Source organism: Curcuma longa, chromosome 7 (genome assembly GCF_044706935.1).
Source record: "Curcuma longa cultivar G26 ecotype Majalengka, Jawa Barat chromosome 7, ITB_CL_G26_1.1, whole genome shotgun sequence".
Lineage (NCBI taxonomy): Eukaryota > Viridiplantae > Streptophyta > Magnoliopsida > Zingiberales > Zingiberaceae > Curcuma > Curcuma longa.
In genome coordinates, this window is record NC_133867.1 from 1223457 (window position 1) to 1247705 (window position 24249).

The 24249-nt window shown below is 34.1% G+C and overlaps 1 protein-coding gene across 1 annotated transcript in view; it reads right to left on the reverse strand.

Annotated features, from left to right (window-relative positions):
* The window catches only part of LOC141831914 (uncharacterized), a 77811-nt gene extending 55252 nt beyond the window's left edge, over nt 1-22559 (reverse strand). Inside the window, exons 1-2 of the mRNA XM_074719337.1 lie at nt 22342-22559; nt 20342-21619 (exon numbers count right to left, since the gene is read on the reverse strand). Of these exons, the coding sequence (XP_074575438.1) occupies nt 20342-21541 (1200 nt within the window). The 5' untranslated portion in view covers nt 21542-21619; nt 22342-22559. The remainder of the gene's footprint in view (nt 1-20341; nt 21620-22341) is intronic.
* Between the last annotated feature and the right edge of the window lie 1690 nt (nt 22560-24249).

Consider the following 24249-nt stretch of genomic DNA (forward strand, 5'->3'; position numbering starts at 1 on the left):
TTAAAATTTTTAAAGTTTAAAAATTCAAAATTCAAAATTAAGAAGTTTAAAAATAAAGATAACATTTTGAAAAACAAAATTTACAAATTAAAAAATTATTAATAATCCTATCTAAAACTAAAAATATTGGATTACAAGTCTACGTCTAATACAAGTCAAGAACTTAAAATTCATAAATCAATGAATAATCAATAAAACTTTAATTATGAGACTAATTAATTAATCATACTCGAAAAAAACATCAAATTTAATAAAAATTAAAATGTGTCAAAATGGATTGGCACATTTTTGGATTAACACGAAATGTATCAAATTGTGTATTTGATACATTATTAGAAATCAATATTTTAATCATGATTTGTTTAACTTGATATTGTTCGCTTGACTTATTGTATGTCATACACGTTTAATTTGCCATACTCATGCATACTTTCAATTAATTGTTACATGTCATGTTCACATGTCATGCATTCTATCCATGTATTAAATATTTAATTTAGAATGGTTGGACAAAACAAAAGTGATTTAATTTTGACCACTATATTGGATAGGATTGAGATGATAGTAGATTAAGAAAGTTCGTCAATGTATGTCTAGACTAAATGATGAATATTACATCTAGTGCAATTAACTCTGCCAATCTAGCTAAAGTTATCTCAATCCAATCTGGGCTAATTAGATCAAGACTTGGTATTAAATCCCTTGGGTGGGTTGTTTTAGAAAAACTTTGTCTAAGGCACATGACTACTTGATATCCCCTGTGACTCATCACAACCTGAAAGTTTGTTCTATAAATACTTGCTTAGCAAACCCAAAACTAAGTTGGAATCTAACATAAGATCAAACTTTCTCAAACAAATCAATTTCAAATTAATTAAAATTGGCAAAACTCGTCTCACAAAACTTATAAACTTACCATGTATTGTGATACTAAAACACGTTGAACGGATTAGATGTTAGATGGGGAAAAAAATTGGAAAAGGTTTTTAAAAAAATACATAGAATTATTTTCGTAAAAAGTATTTTCAAAATAGTCATTCGCTTCAGTAAAAGGTGGCATCCACCACCCTAGAAGCCCCACACGATCGATCTCACGACCATCTGTGAGGAGGTAAATCGAGAAGCTGCAATTGGCCATAACAAGGAAAGGCATTATCTCGGCTTCGTCAAAATTCTACCCTTGTCCACTTCAACAAGTCTACCCGGTCGCAACTAATTCAACTATGCCCGAGGGCTCAAAATAGTCATCACATAATAATGTTGAATGAATTTCATATTTGATTGGTGTAATTATATATTTTTTTTAATTTATACACCTTTGAAAATGAAAATTGCTGACTAACACCTAGCTTATAGCATCTTTAGGTCAACCATAATTTCATAAACCCTTAAGACACATAGATATGTCTTCTTTATGATTAATAAGGATCTCCTAAGGGTGTCAAGTTAAAGACTTAGCCCTATTGAAAGATCAAGTTTTAAAAATAAAAGTTTTTCACAATTTTAGAAAATTTGGTTGAAAAATCTTATTTTCAAAAGATTTTGAAAAGATATTTTCAACATAATTTTTCTTTCTTTTCAAAATTTTTACAAGATATTTTCATGTTCCAAAACTGCTTTCTTTTTGAAAATATTCTTCCAAATCATGCCTTAGAAAATATTTTGAAAATATATTTTGAGAAAACTAACTTTGAAAATGAACTTGAAAATAGTTTTGGAAGTTATGTTTCCAAAGGGTTTTTCAAAATGACTTTTAAAAGGATTTTAAAAAAGCTTAACACATTTTATTTTGAAAATGCTTTCAAGGAAGCAAAAGGTGATTTCGCTCACCCCAAACGGTCCAGTATCGCCAGCCCCACAGCAAGATATAGACAGGTAAATCAGACTCCCAACAGGCCCCTAGGAGAGAGGACATTCAACCACGCAAATCAAACCCGTGCCCAAGGAAGCAAATTTGCATCCTAGGAACTAACTGTGTTACGCCTTAGGGGCTTTAAAAAACCTTAAATATGTGGCCTTTCAAGAAGGAAAAGGGAATAATTTTTTATTAAGAATTATCCAATACCTAAGGAAAACCTTAGTAGTCAAATCTTTTTTGATGTGTGCCAAAAGAGAAGAAAAAGAGTTTAAATTAGAAACCCCAATTCTCTAACTTAAATATATTGTCAAATATTAAAAAGGAAGATATTATTAGTGCAATCGACCTCACGATTTTAATGATTTGTTTAAGCAATATATTAAGGGAGTTTGATCACAAGTGCCCAAGAAACTTAATCAAGGTTTATTAAGTTAATTGTAGAATTCAAGTAAGTCAAAATTAACTAAATGCTTGGAAGTGAATGAGAAGTTCAAGTGAGATCAGATATTTGGCAATTGGTTAGAAGTCCTAGTGGGACTAGGCAATGTAAATCCTAGTGAGACTCAGCAATATAAGTCTTAGTGAAACTAGACAACGGAAAAACCTAGTTGGGAACGAGACAGTGGAAGACCTAGTTGACAACTAAATAAATCTAGTTGGGAATTAGGTAGAAATCCAAGAGGATCAGTTTAGAATTAAGGTCTTAACAATGGTAGACCTAATTGGGAACTAGATGGTGAAAGTCCAAGGTGGCCAGCTGAGAGTTGAATACTTGATAGTGGAAGTCCCGGTGGATCAGCTAGGAATTAAAACATTTGACAAAGTGAACCTAGTAGGTTAAATAGACCAAGTACTAGGTTTTTCATATTGTTTGCGTGTTTGTATTGCAAGAAGCCCCAACAAGAAGAAGGTTTGGAAGATCGGATTAGTGTGTCTGAAGGTGGAATCAGTTAGGAACTAGTCTGAGCAACCGAACCCATGGTTTGATCGACTAGAACAAGTTTGGTCAATCGTAAAACCCAAATCTAATCGGATTCTAGTGATTCGGTCTTCGAATGAGAGTATTTGACCAGAAGAATTCCAAGCGATCGAAAATCGCAAAAGTTAGCCATCTGTAGCCGAAGAAGATTGAGTTTCTTCCAAGTCAACAGAGATCCAATCGACCGGATAAGCTTCTAGGCGACCGAAAGAATGTCGATCGAGCTCTATAAAAGGGAGTCCATTAATCAATCGCAATCAACATTTCTTGTTCTCATGCTCAAAAGTACTCAAATTCTACTCGTGTGGTCCGGCAAGCACCAGCAGGAGTTTTTGATGTGCGACTACCACAAGTGCACGATCGTCGTCAAATACTAAAAATATCGTCTTCTAGGACTGTGTTATTGAGATGTAGAAAGAAAGTTATTTAGACATATCAAAATCGAAAGAATTGTTATGAAAGAAAGAAAATTAAGAAAAAGCATAATGAAAGAGTTGTGAGAAAATCAGTTTAAAAGGCAATTCTAGGATTTTAATTTCACCACGATGTATCGTTGGCAATCTAAATGCAAATCTCTCTGTTATCTCAATGTTAGATCACTCTTGAAGACAGTCTATCCTAAAATAACCGATGTTCTCTCTCGAAACGCACCGATATATCTATCCTAACACGGTTCCAACTTTCATAGTAACTGAGTCAGAATAGACCCTTTATGCTCTGTGATAGTCAATGGTATCTTCAAAAAGATTTGAATTACTTTCATAGACAAATCGTTCTATAGGTCCAAAAATATAGTTCACCTCTGAGTCCGTCTCCTAATCCCTAATAATTACACGTAAGTTTATGCGCTAGATCCTAGGTTAAGATTTACCTCCGATCTATCCCAAAGAAATTCATCCCTTAAACCCTAATCATGCAAATGCAAGACAAACCCTAATTGGAGGTTAGATAAGAAGTCCTGGTCAGTAAGACTAGGAAGAAGTATTGGCAGATCAAGGACACCAAGTGGGAAATCTAAGCGGGTCAGTGGACTGGACGTTTATTAGATCGATAGGTCAGCGAGGATCAGACATCAAAAGGAAGTCTTAGGGATCAAATGATCTGATACTGAGCAAAAAGTTCAAACAGATCTAAAGGACCAGATGTTTGGCAAAAGGCAACTCTCTCTCTTGAGAGGAGTAGGTGAGAACACATTCCCTTGAAGGAAACAGTAGACGTCAATCTGACTTAAGGTTTCATTGGAAATCCAAAAGTCAATATCAGACAGTTGTAAAATTGTCGAAACTTAATTTCCTATAGTATTTTTGTATTGTGCTAACTTTGTGATGTAGGAAAATAAAAATCTAGAACTTCATATTCCAGACGCTTCTATTGGATCCGGGGCCCGGACAGTCCAGACGCCCCTATCAAATCCGAGTGCCCGGATGTCGATTCTTCAGACCAACGAGGTGGATGAGATAACAAGTTCCGATTAGTTGGAATACCTCGACTTCTAAGCACTCGAAAGGGATCTAGACGCCCGGAGAAGGATAAAACGTAACAGAGTCAAGGCTGATCCGGCAATCGCCACATCAGCATTCCAAACGCCCGGAAGGGATCCAAGCGTCCAGAGATGCTAGGTCAGCAGTTACAACAGATCAGAAAGCCCACGTGGGAGCACCTGGATTACTCAATATAAGCAGTCGCAAACAAAGCATTTAGTACAACAATTACGACCATTCTATAACCACTGTTCACGTGCTCTACGCTCTCGAGACGCTGCTGTAACGCCAATACGCTACACCGACATCACGCTTAACTTCTCCTTTATAGTTGGTAACAAGTAGCGTATTTTTGATTCTGTCTTTTGTAGTTCATTTTCTAGGAATGGTAAACTTATTACCGTTCCTCTTATTATAAAAGACGAGACTCTTTCTCGCTATGAGAAAGAGTCTTTTAGTGCATTATCCATTGGAAGGAGTCAATGACTACAGGCCTTAGAGTAACAGTCAAAGGCTGTGAACCAAGTAAAAACAAACATATCTTACTTTCTGTTTTAATTGTTATTTTCTGCTGCGTACTCTAAAATCTTTAAAACGAATTTTCGAAAACAAATGAAAAAGTGAATCGTGTTATTCACTCTCCCCCTCTAGCGTTCTTTTCGATCATACAATTAGTATCAGAGCGGAGGCGCTATAAATTGGTGAAACTACTATTCGAGCAATTTTTCTTTGTTTTCTTTGCTAAGTGATCAAGTAGTCTAAATTGATACAATCACCTTTTCGGACAACTTGGTCAATTTTTTTCAGAATTGCTCGAATTTGGAGCAAACATCACTCAAGTTGTGTTTGTTAATTGTGCTTCTTTATTCCCGTACTATTAATCCAAGACCAAGTCTTGATACATCTCTTTTAATTTTTCTGTGCAAGAGATACGTTTTAATGGTCCATCAAAAAGGCTACGGCACAACCCATCCAGGCCTCTTCTCCGAAGAAGATTTCGGCTACTGAAAGAGTCGGATGGAATACCACCTAAAGACACAGGTGGAGATGTGGATAATCATCCATACTGGTTACACTGACCCTACCAACGAAGGAATCCCCCTAGCTTGCGATAAGTGAGACCAACAAACCAAAAGGAAAATTAAAGCCGACGCAAAAGCTACATAGACCCTCCAGTACGACCTAACAAAGGAGGAACTCAACCGGATAGAACCCTTCAGCAGCACGAGGACTTGTGGGATAAATTAATCGAGTTGCACGAAGAAACCTCCAATACAAAAGTAAACAGGACCTGATTTTAAATAAATTGTACAATATCAAAATGTAAGGAGAATTCGCAAGCCAACTCCACGCCTGAATCCAAGACCTCAATAGCCTCCACACGATTGGACAACCAATTGAAATCGAAATGTGATAAGGTATGCACTGAACACGTTTCCGAGAACTACCTTATGGGCATCAATGATCGATGATTACAAGGTCTCCTCAGACATTTCAAAAATCAAATTAAACAAACTTTTTACTAGATTTGAGTTACATGAACAAACTAATACTACTCCGGTCAAGAGAGGTATTACCCTAATTGCAGGACAACACAAGGAGAAAAGGTCTAAATCTCGAGTGGAGCTCGAATCTGAAGACGAGTCGAATTCAAAAGACGACAGAGAACTCAATACCGAACTAGTCAACCTAGTTCAGAAACTATTCAAGAGGAAGAAAGGACTCATAAAGCACGAGATTAAGAAAATGACCTAAACAATGAACAAGCCGAAGACCGAAATAACTTGCTACGGCTACAGCAAAAAGAGTCACTACAAATCAGAATGTCCAAACAATGACAAAAATCAATAAAGAAGAAAAGTACTAAAAGTCACGTGGGACAAGTCATCTTCAGAAGATTTCTTCAAGATTCCAATGAAGAAGAGTAAGCTCAAGCAAACTTTCTAGCACTACTGGTGCAAGATCAAGTGGCCAAAATCGGGTTCGAGCCTAAAACCGAGTCCGAGCTAGAGTCCGGATTCAAATCCGAAGTCGAGTCCAAGAAAAACTATGAATCTGTATCCATTTCAGATGGTTCCAATGACGAGGTAAAATCTCCCCTTGTTAAGAAATTGCATTCCTTAATTTATGATTTGACTCGTGAGCTAGCCAAATCAAATATCCAAGTCAAATCTCTTCAAAAGAAGATCAAAGCCCTTAAGGAGAAGACTGACCTAAGGATTTCAACTGAGCAAGTTCAAATTAGAACTTCAACTCAAGTCCAACAACTTGAGGAAGAAAATTATAATTTGAAAACTCAAGTTGAAAACCTTAAAGAATTATTGGAATGATTCACCTCAATTTCTAAGTACCTCAATATGATACTTGGACTCAAAAGGTTGTATACAATCGATCCGGACTCAGATATAAGGCTAAAATACAATTCAAATCGTATTTATCCTTGGTAAATCGAACCAATAGACAACGAATCCAAACATGAGTTCTCAAGTCCAGCTTAACTAATCAAGTCGGACTAAACCAACATTGGATCCCCAAGGATTAGATTCACTATCTGATTAGATCTTATAAGGGTCATAATCTAGGGAGAATCAATATAAAAAACATCCTAGCTAGATAGACTGAGTGTTATATTTTTTTTATTTTATTTTTCTTTATTTTTTGAACTTAAACTGAACCTAAGCTAGATAAGGACAAAGGCTTGACTGACACTTGGCTAACCTAGTACCAGAGTGGGCAAGATATAATACGTTGGAAAAACTTAATCTAGGAGTAACTGATGAGCTAGGGTTTCTTGCATTTTAATCGATTCAATTTTTGGATTTTGCATGAAAATAATTATTTATTGAATCGATTTGATCATGTTTATGCTATATTACATAAATTGAGGCTTGATTATAATTTTCATGATTTAATGGCAATTTTTGCATTAATTTGGTTTTAATTGATTTTAGGGTTCAAATCGGATTAAGTTCGAGTTCAATCGCGATCAAATCGAGCCAATTTGCCCAAATTGATCAAGCCAACATGAAGGACATGACCTAGATCAAGCCCGATCAAGATCCCTCAAATTTTTGGAAGCCCTAGACTGCCCTAAAGCCTAGATCAAGTCCAGACCATCAGATTAAAAATCAACGGCCAGGATCCATTGATTAATCAGAGGTATATAAGCAAGCCTTTAATCGGATGAACAGTGGCCGCTATTGTGCATATTGCCCGCGCTTCCTCCTCTGTTGAGGAGCGTAACTCCACAGCCAGTCCCATCCAAATCTTCCACTTCAAGCGTCTTCCTTGATCCTTAGGAGGCTGGAACCGGTCTCTTGGGCACAAATCGACGGCTGGAAGCTAGCGACGGCAAGGGTTTCTCTGCCGCTAGAATCCTCTGTTCGCGGCAATTCCGGCGAGTCACGGCATCCTCAGCCACCGGAATCGGAAGAGGGGTTCTCTAAAGGTCTCGAAGCAAGCTTGAGGGGTTAGTGACTTCACCGGCGCGAAGAGAGGAGCATCATTCCAGTTTGCAACATCGAATGCGACTCGAACCCCGGCTTCTGTTGAATTGAGGAGGGTTTCTTCGGTTTTCAGAGCTGTGGACTCGAGCAAACGATCCAGGGATTGTAGTCCAGCTTCTTAAGGGATTATCGGTGCCCACATTGGGTTAACGGCGGCTGATTGACAACCAGCTGAGGATGACACGAAGAAGAGGAAGGGATGGATGCATTTGCCATTTCTGATTTCTGATTTTGCTTCTGTTTCATTGCTGTTTCTTTGTTTTTGAACTTGTTAATCTGAATTGATCCAAGATCCTCAATACATCAGCTTGTAGGGATTGTTTTGATTAGTTTTCGTGATTCCTTAACTAGAATCTCTGATTCCATTAGCTAAATTCATCCGGGTAATTTCTAAAGTTCACTGTTCTGTCTCAAAGTTACTGTTCCGTGCCAAAGTTTATTAGTTTTGGTTGGTTGATTAGCTGTAGGAATTAATGCTTTTAAAACTCATTACATTGGATTAGTTAGATTTAGCAGTGAATTTGTTTCTTCTTCTTTACTACAATGTAAGTTTGGTTATTTGCAATAGTAACCCACTTGGTTTGCTTAGCTAAGTAAAACTAATTGAAGCTAACTCGCCAAACCCTAAACTAGTTAGACCAAAGTTTTTCATTAGATTAACTAAGTATATAATTTCAGGAATTAATTTTGTCTTAGAAAGTGATCGTTGCTCCGATATCCAAGAAGATCTTTGTGTCTCGCCACGGCTTGAAATCTAAAACTTGAAATGTATACTTAATTGATCAACGATTAAACTTGAATCTAACTCAAGGTCAATCAAGTCTTAGAATTCCAAATTAAAATAATCAAGAATAAAATTGAACAATCATCTCACACAATCTATAAAATTAACTGATTGAAAATCTAAAAATGAGAGATGGATTTAACACGCAATTAACTAAACTCAAACCTACAAAAATTCATCTAAGTTATTCAATTAATTCAACTTAATTAATTAACATTAAAACAAATTAATTTGCCTTAATAAATTTAATTATTCTACTCCAACTAAATTAAACTCAACTTAATAAATCCTAATTAATTCAACAATAATAAAGATAATTCATTAAACCTTAATAAAATAATGTAAAAACCTTAAATAAGTTTAACTTAAAATCTAAATTAATTTGATTTAAATAACTTAACCTAATAAGAAGGAATGTGCTCAGTAAACTGGACTTGGGTTAAAATAATTCTTTTTGAAATAGCAATTAGTATTATGTTTTTCAAAACCTACTTTTCTAAAATTTATTTTTCAATATCTATTTTTCTAAACTTATTTTTCAAACTAATATTTTTAAAAACTTATTTTTCAAAACAATTAGTAACAACTTAGGTTTTCCAAAAATTAATTGAAATTTAGACTTAGCCTAGGTTTTTCAGTAGAAATCATGAACCTATAGATTTAGACAATAAGCATCTCACAAGCACCTTAGAATTAACTTGCTTACGTACTGAGTCACTTAAAATGGTGTGAGATGCTTAGGGTCAAGCCTGGATTTCAGATGCTCATGTTAGTGCATCACCGTAAATCTGAGTTAAAAATACAAATGCATATAGATCAAGTTAAGTGTTCCTTCATAGTAATTGACTAGCTGAAAACATATACTTAACTTGACTAACTTAGTGAAAGCTACTATCATCTGATAGTCAACTAGAAACACAAGTTAGGCATGCTGATAAGGACAATTTCATAGATGTATTTTCATATATTCTGTAAAATTAATCATCATGCTTAGACTCTAGACTCTATAAATGTATATATTGTCAAATTATGTATAATGTTGTTTTTTTATTCATTATTACATCTTAAAATTTTGTCCAAACCTTCGTGCAAAATTTTCAATTGTCTTAAAAACCTTAAAAAATTATTTAAAACTTTCCCCCTAACACTTTCAAAACCCTTATTAAATTTATTTTTTGATAGTAACTTCAAAGTTAAGGATAAGGGATAAGTGGTTTTTAAAATATTTTTTCATAAGTGTTTTTCAAAGTAAAACATTTAAAGTAAATATTTTTTAAAGCAAAATATTTTTAAGTGTATTTTCATAAATGTTTTTCAAAGCAAAACTAAGTTCTTTTCATAGATGTTTTTCATAAATGTTGACTTTAAAAAAAACATTTACTCTCAAAGCAAAATATTTTTCCAAACTACCACTTATCTAATAGGTGTTTTCCAAAGTACAAAACTAAGATTTTTAAATTAAGTGTTTGTGGTTCTCAAAACTGAAAGCTAAAAAGTAAAAGGACCACATCCAATTCAGGGGAAGAGAAAAGTTATGTAATTTTCAAAAATAAAGATAACTTTAATTTCAGGAGAGAGACTGAATTAAGAGGGAGTAATTTTTCTTTGAAATGTTTTTTGATTTAATTTTCAGGTACTTTTACACTTAACTTTAAACTAGGTTGTCAATCAAAAAGGGGGCACCAAATAATCGAACCTATGTTTTGATCATGGCAAAGGATTCAAGTTAAGATTGTGTTATGTGCTGACAAGCTGATCTAAGTGTGCAAATAGCACAAGAAAGTCCTAGTTAAAGGCTAAGCAAGGCAAACCCTAGTTGGAGGCTAGGCAAGAAGTCCTGGTCAGTAAGACAAGGTAAAAAGTTTTGGCAAATCAAGCACTAGACGGGAAGTTTAGGCGGATTAGTGGATTGAACATCTAACAAATTGATGGGTCAGCGAGGACCGGACATCGAAAGGCAGTCCTGAGGGTCAGAAAATTGGATGCTGAGCAGAAAGTCCAAACAAGTTTGGATAACTGGATGTTTGACAAAAGGTAACTCTCTTAAAAGTAGATAAGGATGTGTTCCATTAAAGAAAACAATAGACGTCGGTTTGACCTAGGGTTTCACTAGAAACCCAAAAGTTAAGATCAGACAGTTATAAAACTGTCGAAACTTAATTTCTTATAGTATTTTTGTATTATGCTAACTCTGTAATGCAGGAAAATAAGAATCCAGAACTTCAGATTTCGGATGTCTCTATTGGATCCGAGCACTCGGACAGTCTAGGCACCCCCATCAAATCCAAGCGCCCGGATATCGATTCTTCGAGCCAGTGAAGCGAATGAAGTAGCAAGTCCCGATTGACCAGGACACCTCAGCTTCTAGGTGCCCGGAAGGGATCCAGGGGCCCAAAAAAGGATAAGACGCGACAAAGTCAAGACTGATCCAGCAATCGCCACGTCAGCATTCCAGACATCCGGAAGGAATCCAATTGCCCGAAGATGCTAAGTCAGCGGTTACAACGAATCGAAGAGCCCATGTGGGGGCGCCCAGATTACTCAATATAAACACCCGCGAACAAGACCTTCAATACAACAATTACGACCATTCTACGACCACTGTTCACGCGCTCTACGCTCCCGAGATGCTGCTGTTACGTCAAAACGCTACATCGACATCACGCTTAACTTTTCCTTTATAATTGGTAACAAGTAGCATATTTTTAATTCCATCTTTTGTACTTCATTTCTAGGAACAGTAAACTTATTACCGTTCCTCTTATTGTAAAAGACGAGACTCTTTCTCGCGTGTGAAAGAGTCTTTTAGTATATTATCCATCGGAAGCAGTCAAGGACTGCGGGCCTTAGAGTAGCAGCAGAGTTGGAACCCAAGTAAAAACAAACATGTCTTACTTTCTGTTTTAAGTGTTATTGTCCGTTGCGTACTCTAAAGTCTTTAAAATAAATGTTCAAAAACAAGTGAAAAAATGAAGCATGCTATTCCCACCCACTCCGCCTCTCTAGCGCTCTTTTCGATCCTACAATAGAAGTAGCTAATGGAATTTCCTAAAATATAGGAGGTTAACAGACTTTCTAAGATATCAAGGAGGCGCAGCCACATGGTCCACAGTCGTGTTAGAGAACACGGCTTGCCCGTGTGGCTTACTAGAGTCCTTTTCTGCTCTTCACAGTAAATGTCATAGCCGTGTCAAAGAACATAGCCAAGTCATGTGGTCTGTTAGAACATGTGATAAGCACCATAGGTTAGTCGTGTTCCTTGCTGGAGTCTTGATAACCATCATTTTATCGCATTATTTAGGCCCCTAAATTCATGATTTTAATTCTCTCATTGGTTTAAATTTGCATTTGTATTACATTTTACAAGTAGGACATATTTTTAGACTTAATTGCAATTTATCTTTTAATTCTGGAATTATCGCTAATCATTTAAATATGATTTCATAGGTGATCAAGGATCATGGACTTGAGTCAGATCGGACCAAAGTCAAATCTAGGGCTAATCAAAGAAAATCAATCGAGGATTAATTTGGACCGTCCATCCAAGATTTGAGGAGATCTGAGTCATCCATCAAAATATGGTCCATCCAAGTCAAGAGAACATAGATCACCACCATCGATCAAGATCTGAAGTCGTTAATCCAGATTTGAACTGATTCCAACCGTTGATCCAAATCCGCAACAATTTTGGTTGTTGAGGTAGACTGATCCTGGACCTCTCATCCATATCTGAGACGATCGGACAGTTGGGATTCAATTGAGGAAGCTACAGTAGCACCAAGGATCGCGATTTCAAGGGCATCACAGAACAAAGGCACGATCTTCTTCTTCTTCTCCGCTCCACTCCGCCGCCCAACTCCTTCCCTCCCTCCATCAACACCATCCACCAACACCGATCAACATGAGGTGAAGAGATTTTTCTTCCTTCGGCAATCGTGCGTTCATCTTCGTCCATCAACCTTCCTCCAGCGCCATTCCTATGAGTTTTGATCATCTTCTCTAGCCATCGCCAGGCTTTTCCAATAATGCCAGCAATTCGAGAGGAAAGGGAATTACCTCCCTCTTTGGATTTCATCACTAAATCAGCTTCAGATCCATTCCCATATTCATCTAGATCCATGACAGTCATCAACTGGATCTAGCTCATTCTTCGCCGTCCACTGATGTCTTCCACCGGGGCTACCAAGTTCTAGGGATTTTCCTTGCTTAGTGAAACCCTAATTCCACCTTTTCCAATGCTTGGATCCATCAACAACCTTTCACTTGATTCCGGCCAACTACTTTTGCAACTATTCGAGCTTCAACCATCTCTGCCGAGCCTTCTTCCTCCTCATTTCATCAACCGATCAAGATGACCTTAGGGTTTTCCCTAGCTTAAGGTATAAGAGGATTCAACAACAATTCTAGATTCAACTGTTGTTGGTTGAAGAACCTATCCATGTGATCAATTTTATGCAAGCATGCCCTGTTTTAAATTCCCAAACTCATTTGATTTGAATTTGATTGAGTTGATGGGTAATTAATTTGCATCTAAGTTTGATTTCAATGTTACTGTTAATTCTTGTTTCATCCAATTCATTAGATTAGGTTAGGCCAATTATTTGCTTTTCTAATTTCATAAGTTGTATTGTACTTGCAGTTCAATTCATTTGATTCTTCCTTTAGGGTATAAGATTAGGCTAGTTAAAATCGTTGCTCTTAATTTCCATGAATTGATTTGCATTCTAGATTAGGTTATTTTCCAATATTTTTCTTTAGCAGTTACAATTTAAACCAAACCCCAAACCTATTTCTGAATAACTTGATTCTAAGATTAAAATTCACGGGCTACATTCTCTGAGAGACGGTCTAAGTTACCCTATATTGCATTAATATAGAGAGGGATTTCGGTATTTTATTTGTATCCATTTCACGATAAAATATGGGTCTATCAAGACTCCAATTTGATGCTTTAGCTGCCTCTTCTTCCCGGATGATCCACGACCGTGGTGACTACCACAGATTAGTCGTGTATCATGTTGTATAGTATTGTCCTTAAGATTTTCATCTCCAATTGTGCTCTAAAATCAAGATCTCCACTTCTTGTTAATATAAAATACAAACCGCAATCATCCAAACTTAAAATGATGAAATGAATGTAAATGTTTTTATATTAACACAAATTATACTTATGTAATGCAACAAAGGTATACTAAATAAGATTGCAAATAAATACATGATTTACACACATCAAATACCCTCAAACTTATACCTTTGTTTGTCCTCGAGCAAAACCTACAATCAAAACTCGTGTGTGAATGAAACATTATCATCCCTAGCAAATTCATATAATCATATCTAGTAGTTTTATTAATGAGTAAAGACATATGAATCATCTCACTATAACCTAACTTGAAAATTCTTTGTGCATTGTGAAAAATGACTTAACTCTAAAGGGGCGTTTGGTTGGGGGTTATCGTTGATAACCTTAGTTATCTGTCCAAGGTTATCAACGATAACCTTGTTTGATTCAGGTTATGATCAATTCCCAAGTGATGTAGCATCACCGCCACATCAGCAAATGGGTTATAACCCAAGAATGTGATTACCTTGACAACCTAAGGTTTTCTACAATTTTGAAGGTTAATGAAAATTTTTTCTTTGATTACCCTTCAATTATAAAATTGATTTAATTGAAATGTATCATGAAACATAATTAAAACCGAGTTAATTAATTTAATAAATTTTAATTTAAATACTTATAAATTTAAAAGAGATAATTTATTTTAAATTTTAAAAAATAAAATTACTGAATTATATTTATTAATTTAATGAATTATTTTATTAAAATAATTATTTTAACAAATTATTTTATTAAAATATATATTTATCTATTTATTTTAAATTTTAAAAAATAAAATTAAAAAATTATATTTATTAATTTAACAAATTATTTTATTAAAATAATTATTTTAATGAATTATTTTATTAAAATATATATAAATTTATTTTAAATTTTAAAAAATAAAATTAATGAATTATATTTATTAATTTAATGAATTATTTTATAAATGAATTATATTTATTTTTTTATATTATCAATTTATTATCATAATTAATATTATTAATATTAATATTATTAATTTAATTTATTTATTTGAATCAAGAGTAATATAGTAAATGTTAAACTGGTTATATTTTATTCCCTCCAAATGAGTAAGTTGAACCAAACAACATTAAGTTATATTTTATCATAATAACTTGAACCAAACATATATGATAACTTATACCAAACGTACCATAAACATCAATTATCAATCCTAATTATTTTGTCATTTCACTGTACTCCATTCTCTAGTGCAAAGGGCACTTACCTGCCATACGCAAGTATTGCCCCCCCTAATGTTTTGCATTATCTATATAAAGTCTCAAAGGAACATTCGATATCAAGGTTAGCAAATAGATATTTCCCCAGTAACTATTAGATTTCAAAGGAATACATAATTGATATTTCTCTAGTAACCGCAGAGTTTCAAAGAGATATCTGATTGCTTTTACTCATTGTCAAAATATATTTTTCTTCACAATTTTTTCAAAAAAAATTCTTTTATCCATGATTTAAAATCTTAAGCCACATCAAAGTTTCGGTCTTGGATCGGAACAATACAATTTCGGTACCGTATTATGTCATGCCGATATAGTTTTGATATTTTTAAATATAAAATATATTAACTAAAAATAAAAATTTGATTTAAATATCTAAAAATAAAAAATAAAATAATTTTTAAATATATATATATTATATTAATGTGAATAATTTTATTATGCTTTAATTAAGCCAATTTAAATTATCCCAATTATAACTAGGAGTTGATTAAAATTATTAACATAAGTATTTAATTAAACAGTTAAAAACCTTATCTATTTCGCATCGCCGCCACGACCACGAGTACTCCCAGTTCGCACGATGTGTCTGGACTCATCACTTGGCCCAAGTGACACGTCGGAATGAGTCATCAGTCCCACACGACGCCTCCGGAAGCGTCATCGATCCCGTGAAACGCCTCTAGAAGCGTCATGGCTGTAATCCACGCCTCTAGAAGCGTCATGGCTGTAACACGATCAGGGCCCGTAATTAAAAATCAATAGGGAACATGGCTGTAATAAGCACCACAGGCTGATCGTACCTTGTTGAAGACTCCAATTTAACTCTTCTTCCCGGATGATCCACAATCGTGGTGGTTACCACGGACTGACCGTGTATCATGTTGCATCATGTTGTCCTTAAGCTATTCATCTCTAAGGGGGCGTTTGATTGGGAAGTATCGTTGATAACCTTGGTTATCTGTCCATTTGGTTCAGATTATGATTAATTCTCAAGTAATGCAGCTTCATCGCCACATCAGTAAATGGGTTATAATCTGAGAATGTGATTACCTTGGCAACTTAAGATTTTCTACAATTTTAAAAGTTAATGAAAATTTTTTCCATTATTACCCTCCGATTTTAAAACTGAGTTAATTGAAATGTACTATGAAACCTCATTAAAACTGAATTAATTAATTCAATAAATTTTAATTTAAATACTTATAAATTTAAAATAGATAATTTATTTTAAATTTTAAAAAATAAAATTAATGAATTATATTTATTAATTTAATGAATTATTTTATTAATATAATTATTTTAATGAATTATTTTATTAAAATATATATAAATTTATTTTAAATTTAAAAAAATAAAATTAATGAATTATATTTATTAATTTAATGAATTATTTTATTAAAATAATTATTTTAATATATTATTTTATTAAAATATATATATATTTATTTTAAATTTTAAAAAATAAAATTAATGAATTATATTTATTAATTTAAAGAATTATTTTATTAAAAAATTATTTTAATAAATTATTTTATTAAAAATATATAAATTTATTTTAAATTTAAAAAAATTATAAATAAATTATATTTATTTTTATATATTATCAATTATTATAATCATTAATATTATTAATTTAATTTATTCTAAAAATAAATTGAATCACGGGCGATATAGTAAATGTTAAATTGATTATATTTTATTCTCTCCAGATAAATAAGTTAAATCAAACAACATTAGATTATATTTTATACCCCATAACTTTAGTTATGTGATTACTAGAATATATATGATAACTTAAACCAAACACACCCTAATTGTACTCTGAAGTCAAGAATCTCCACTTCCTGTTAATATAAAACATAAACCGCAGTCATCTTAACTTAAAATGATGAAATAAATGCAAATGCTAACACAAATTATACTCATGTAATGCAACAAATACATGTTAAATAAGACTGAAAACATATGCATAATTTATGCACATCAGTGTCCCGACACTTAAAGCTTCAGATCAGATCAACACGAGTTGGTTTGCTGGTTTTTATTTTAAGTTCTTATTATTGTTTTTATTATTGTGATTGTGCATTGTTGAACCTTATAAAAGGTTTCTCTGCCTCCGGAATGTATTCGGAAAAGAGAAAAAAATAATAGACTCACGCTGAGTACATAACCTTAAGTAGAACTAACTCTGATAGATAGATAAGAAACGAAACGAAGCATATGCTATTTTACCCCCCCCCCCCCCCCCCCCCCCCTCCCCCTCCCCTAGCGTAGAAACGATCCTATAGTAAATTCCTTAAACAAATATGAAAATAAAAATAAGAAATTAAAAAGGCATGTTTCATTTCTTGAAGATAAGCCAAATTCATGATATTAGGATTAAAGAATTAGAGCTAGAAAATGAGCTTTTAAGGAATCAAGTTGATATATTAAAGTTGACATTAGAAAAGTTTACCATTGGCCCTAACACCCTAAACATGATAACAAGAGCAAAGGGTTAACTTTTTGCAAGAGTAGTTTAGGGTACAAGTGAATCAAAAAAGAAAAAACATATCATTGTCTTATTGTTAGAGGTCAAGGGAAAACCAAGACTAGAAAGGGAGTGGGTAAAAGGAATTTTTAGTCAACCGGGTTGGACCCAACCTTTATTAGACGTCAAAATCCCTTTTAAACCAATAAAGGGTCTTTATAGAAGTCAACCATGATACAATTTACTTAAATAGTTAACTTAGTACTTTTGGGGGCATGATACAATTTCAAGAAGAATTACATGAAGACATAGTTAACAGGAATACCTCAAATTTAGCATCTCATACAAAATCATAAAGGAAACTCGATTTTTGTATTGAGGAACTTAGACACTAATGGGATGAACAGTTAGATGAATAGACCCTTCCCCAGGACTTCGCATTAGTAGAAACTTCATGCACCGGACCACCCTTTTTATGAGAAAATTATTAATTCAATTAATGAATATGTTGCTCATAGATCATAGTTGAAAATGTCATGTTTTAAAAACTTTAGGCCATAGATTTTACATCTAGATTTCAAACATAAATTGCAAAGTTGATGCAATTAAAAGTTTTTAAACTTTTGCAAATTTGTGTCAAAATCATGCTTTAAAATGTGTTTTGAAATGCATTTTCATGAAAAATGATTTTTTTCCATGAAGATATGCATTAGAGAAACTTCCCTATAATATTTTAAAATTTTTAGAGGTCTATAAATGCTTTAAAATGCGTTTTGAAATGCATTTTCATGAAAAATGATTTTTTCCATGAAAATATGCATTAGAGAAACTTTCCTATAATATTTTAAAATTTTTAGAGGTCTATAAATTTTATGGTAAATTTCCAAAGTTAGCATGAAAGTGTAATTTGAAACCTTATCAGAAACTAATTGACTCATTCAGACTGGAGGACTATTCTCAATCAATTGATATTTGCAAATAGATACTGAAATTGTTCTTGACATTTGGCTTGATAAGTATTTTATATGGGTTTAGAATATTGGATCATAAGCTTTTTGGATTCGTTTGGTGCAATATTTTTCATGATTGTCAAAAGAGGAGAAGAGTAAATGAGTTTAAGTTAGAAAAGTATTCTCCCTAGTATATTTTATAAAATTCCTACCTCAAGGAAGAGCTCAGGTGTAAGGGAGCTTGTTAAGGTCCCTGACATACTTATGCATTTTTTATGTATGATTACTTTACCATCAAAAAGGGGATGTTGTTTGTGCAATCACCCTTTAAGAGTATGATCGATATTTGATAGATTGGGTAAAGAGTTTAAATTAGGATTTTTGCTTTATTTGATATGTGTATTTGAGTTATACAGGTATACACGTAGAGACGACTTGATGTGGCCAAGATCAAATAATAACTCAATAGCTTAGGGCCCTAGAGATTCAAAAGCATTCAAGGGACCGCAAGATAAGGAGAATAAGAGTATAACTTAGCTGAGGAAGCAAACCATGTATGCAAAGGCGTGAAAGATGGTACAAAGCGGAGTCATGAGCTTAGGTGCAACCAAGGGACGAGTAGCATGCTAAAAGATGGCTTCAAGGTGAAAATAAACTCTTAGAATCTCAACATAGGCAAACTTGGCTTTAGAAATAGTCAAGGTACCAATCGGCTAGTACTAGACATAAGTGGAATGATGGCCAACTCATGGACTTAGCGGCTTTAAAAAGAAAGATTTCCGACTCATGGTTACCTAGTCCAGTCGATTGAAGGACTAGATCTATCAACAAGTGAAACTCCAAACTGCAAATGAGGAGTTTGGGGGTTATATCCGGTTCGTGCTAACACCAGTCAACTAGTATTAATTAGTAGTTGGCTCATCAATTGACTGACGCTAGATAGCCAGAGAACAAAATGGTTCCATTTATGGCGAAGTTGAGTCAACTCATATGAACAAAATGGTATTGACTAAGTGTTTAGGACATTAGAACCTAAATTGGGTACATCCAATACCAATCAAGATTGTACATTATTTTCATTTGGATAGTATTTATTTTCCTATCCTAAAAAACAAAAGGAAAATGGTATTGACTATGTGTTTAGGACATTAGAACCTAGATCTGTACCAATACCAATCAAGATCTATTTACCTATCCTAAAAAACAAAAGGAGTCCTTCGAATGATTCCTTTTGTTTCATTCTGCATCGGCCGTGAGCATGCAAGCAAACTCATAACCGACCATCTCGTGTGGTATGACCAGCATAGGCAATACAAACATGTCGATGGGGCTTCAATGTCGGTTTTGTGTTTGAGTAGTAAAAACCACCTGTATCAAGCAGCACAAGTCAATACACAAAACCCTAGTATGAACTTTTTTTTCCTTTTAAGGGAAAACAAACTAGAAAAGCATTTCTCTATCCTTCCCTAGCCTAACTCACTTTGTATCCTAGTTGTTCCCTCCCTCATAGAAAAAAGAGGATGGTTAAGTATCAAGGACTCATGGGAGATAAGGCTACTTCGTTCTTAGCAAGGTCTTATTTTACCATTAAACAAAATATCTTAGAATAAGGATCATAGCAAAATCTTACTTTACCATTAAATGAAACATCTTAAAATAGGGATCCTAGCAAAATCTTATTCTACCATTAAATAAACAAAAATAGGGATAAATTACCTAATCATTAGATTGGTGGCCATTATGTTACCAAGTCAAGGTTCTTAGTTTTTATATTAATTAGTTATCTTGTGATAAACACAGGGGTTGTATAAGTATTCATATGAGGATATTGAAAAAAAGATGGCATTTTACAACTAACATAACATAGGTTTTAACGTAATCTCAACTTCTAAATCTTAAGTAAACATCAGAGGATAAGATAGGCTACACACTACGAGCGAAACTGACCTCTTCTCTTTCAAAATACTGATCTTCAGACAGAAAGTTTACAGCTTCAGACCCAACAAAACAATTGCTAAACCTCCGCATCTTATAGAATCTGTCCTTTATTATAATTGACTCTTTCATCTTTCTGACAATTAAGGCCATGTCATCAATTGTTCCATTACCAGATTCATCATCTTCACCAGGCAATGGTGGCAGAGGAGCTGTAGGAATAGATTCCTCGTTGAAAAGATCTTTAATTTTCTCATCAAGCTGTCCTGACTCATCCATGCCCTTCAGTTCATCAAGTCCTCCAACTAGGAAATCATTTAAATACACCTTGGGAACAACAGAAGAGCCTGTTCTTTTCTCCAACTCAAGCTTTCTAGTAGGGAAAATATCAATGTTGATCTCAACATATTTGAGTCTCTTCAAATTCAATAAAGATCTAACCATTCTACACTCTGGGCATCCAAGCCTTGTATACACTATAATCCTTTGCTGTATTGTTTCTTGTAGTAAATTATCAAAAGAAGTATGTTCTAAATGCTCAGTTTTGCTTTGAGAATCCGCATTGCGCCTAATTTTCATGAAATTTAGAGGGTTCCATGCTGATTGTTCACCATCCTTTGGTGAGACTTTATTTTCCTGGGAATCAGTTTCCACATCTTGATCCTTATCATGACCCTTTGTGACTATATCAGTGTAATCACCAACAGCGAGTTCCTCTTTATTTTTTTTGCCAGAAAGGCGACGAAGCAGAGTAGAAACAGCAACTGCACTCTTCTCCCTAACAAAGTTTCTCAAAGCAACAGCTTTTTCAGGCCAAGGATACACTTGCACTTCTGGATCAGCAGGATCTACATTTTGGCTTGAAAATACCTTGTCAATTTCCAATTCAGGAGCCTCAGTTCCATCAAAAACAGGGTCTGCATCCTTCTCCTCAACAGTAACTCCCTCTGAAAGCTTATTCACCTCTGTCAAATTTTGTCCATCTAACACTGTACTTGCCATTTCCTGTTGCTTCAAAACTTGATCTAGATTTTTAGATTCATGCTTCTGTTTGTTCAACTCATTATGATCCTCTTCATTAATATTCATAGATTCCATAACAGTTGATAGATTCCCTTCATCCTTGCTGGGAACATCACATGGACTGGCTGCAGAAGCCTGTGTTGTTGATGAGAGGACAAAATTCCCCTCACAAATCACTCCTTCATCCATAGTGTTACAATTGTGCTTTGTTGGATTACCCAGTGCTTCTCAGTCAACCTAATCCTTAAAAGCCTTAATAAAATAACTCTGCAATGAATAAAGAAAATTGCTCATTTATCATGTAGGAAGAGGTTAACCCTATCATTTCCATAAAATCTTAGCAACATCCTCTTCTTAAAACTGAATTTCTTCTATCAGGCAATTAACAACTGAAGCAGCAAACTTCTGGCAAATAGTTCACTCCAACTTGGTTAGATACTCTTTAAACCTTCTTATCCGACCATCATATAGATTTAGGTGATAATACTATATTTTTGTATTGATTCAAAAAGAAAATTTATTGATTTTACATAGATTTACTGGAGCGTTCAACTTTTAAAGAAGGAACGACTTCAGATTTCAAAATAATGTAACAGGGAAGGACAAGGACGACATTGCAGCATTTAAATAAAAAGGAAGGTAAGTTTGCAATTGAAGACCTGCCCAACAGGCAATGGTTTCAAACAGAATATAATCTCTTTTTCAACAAAATAAACAAGGATTGATAAATCGTTAGGGCATTTCTACCAGTATCCAAATACCAATGCGAAAAAGGAGGAAAAAAAAAAAGTGCGTTCTCCCCATGAATAGCATGATTAGAACAGTATCGCGTGACTTGTACTTCATTTCTACATCTAAAATGAATATTACAGTCGCATCAAGTTGGACTCTCTCCAAAACCCTAAAGTACGGAGGAGCAGAAATCGGAAACAAGAGAATTCACGTCGTCAAAAAACCAAACGTCGGAAAAGGAGTTATCATGAACTAACCAGCTGATGAAATGCGCTCCCGCAGTGGCTAAATGGAAGAACCCAAAACCTGCTCAGCCAGGTCAAATCAATTGACTTGTTGACCACAAAGGGGGAAAATAAATCTTCAACGAAATTGATAAGAAAACCAAATTGACAGGTATTTTTGAAGACGTGAGGACTGAAAAGAAATAGAGAGGTTAGGTCAGATGATGATGATGAAGAAGAAGAAGAAGAAGAAGAAGGTTGAATAGGATGGAAGACGAGCGGGAATTGCTGCAGAAGATACTGATGGCTCACGAGCCTACTTTCAAGATTAGATCCAAAAGTGATTGTATAATACAAAGTAGAATGATACTTGATCCAAAGCACGTGATTCACGGCACGTCGAGCTTTAATTGTTGTTCGTTTAGGTAGACCGACGATCAATCTGTGAGTACGAAACGTTGGAAGGCAAAATCTGACTGGATCTCTCCAAGGCAAGGCGGCGGCGGTGACCTGAGATTATTGCCATTTTTGCTAATAGCCAACAGTTTTACCTTCGCATTGGTTGGATTCTTCTACATGAGGAGCCCACAGGATAGTATAGGTGTGGCAAGAGGGCGAGGAGTGAACCTTTGGGGCGAAATGTTTGCATCCATAATTTGAGTTGCTGGGATCCAGTTCCGGGAACCAAGCATGCAAGAATCGCGGGTTGATATTTGGTGGGGTACCGGGTCGGGTTGGCCCAGATCCGATTCTCATATTTCAATCAAATATAATTTAGGGTGGCTTGCGGTTGACTAATTTGATGTCTGGTAGGTTACCGGGTCGGGTTGGCTCAGATCCGGTTCCCAGGAAAGCTGTTGAGCTCGTGATCAACATCATTTAACTTTTTTTTTAAAAAAAAAACATTATGAATATGAAAGTTGAGGTAAAACTTCATGATTATTTATTCATAATTGTCAAAAATCCTGTCTGGGTGTAAAATTAGAGGCACAAGACGTACAAACATTTTTATTTCCGAAATCCCCCGATCTCATGGGCAAGTCATGCGCAGTGTTCACTACCCAGTTGCATGGATTACCACTGCCAGTTGCCTTTACTACCGTATTGCCACGACCAGAATTGCCTGTTTAATATGGAGGGGTTGGCTTGCATTAAACAGTCTTTTTGAATCTAGTTTTAAATTATGGAGCAAAAATTTTAAAAGAGCACTTCTGAAACCTTTGTGGTGATCATACAAACAAAACAAATTTAAAAAAAAACTTCCTCCAGTAAAAACTAAATTTTAAATTCTCGCATAATTATAAATTTAAGCATATAACACTAAACACAATGCAATAGTCTTCAAGTCTATATAGTCGAATTTTTTTAAAAAAAAATAGAATTGGTGTAATTAAATGGACAAGGCACCATTAGTTACTAAAAAAAAACATTCTCATTTTCAAAATGTCAAAACAGCATAGATTTATTCTTGTTGTTGTGTGATCACAAAATAGCTACTACGACACATAAAACTAAATAATAATTTAATTTAATTTTATCAAAATATTATATATATTCTTTATCAACTTAATTAATAGTTCTTAATTTCAATTAAAATCATTTTAAAAAGATCAAAAACATTTTAAATAGTTAATATAATTATTGTAACAATCAATTAATTATTATTATAAAAAAAGTATAATCATTTAATCATTTTTAAAATAATTTAATTAAATTTATAAAAATATATATTATAAAATTATTTTATATATAATATTTTTGACAGAATTAAATCAATTTAACATCAATGAAATCAAAACACTTTCAATACCAGAATTATGATAAAGTGGCCTTTCGACTTTGTAAAAACAAGAGACTAGGTCCTTTAAATTTTTTTCCTAATTAAATTTGATATTTCAAATTAGATTTTTATATCTGACCTTAGATTCAAATGGATAGTTT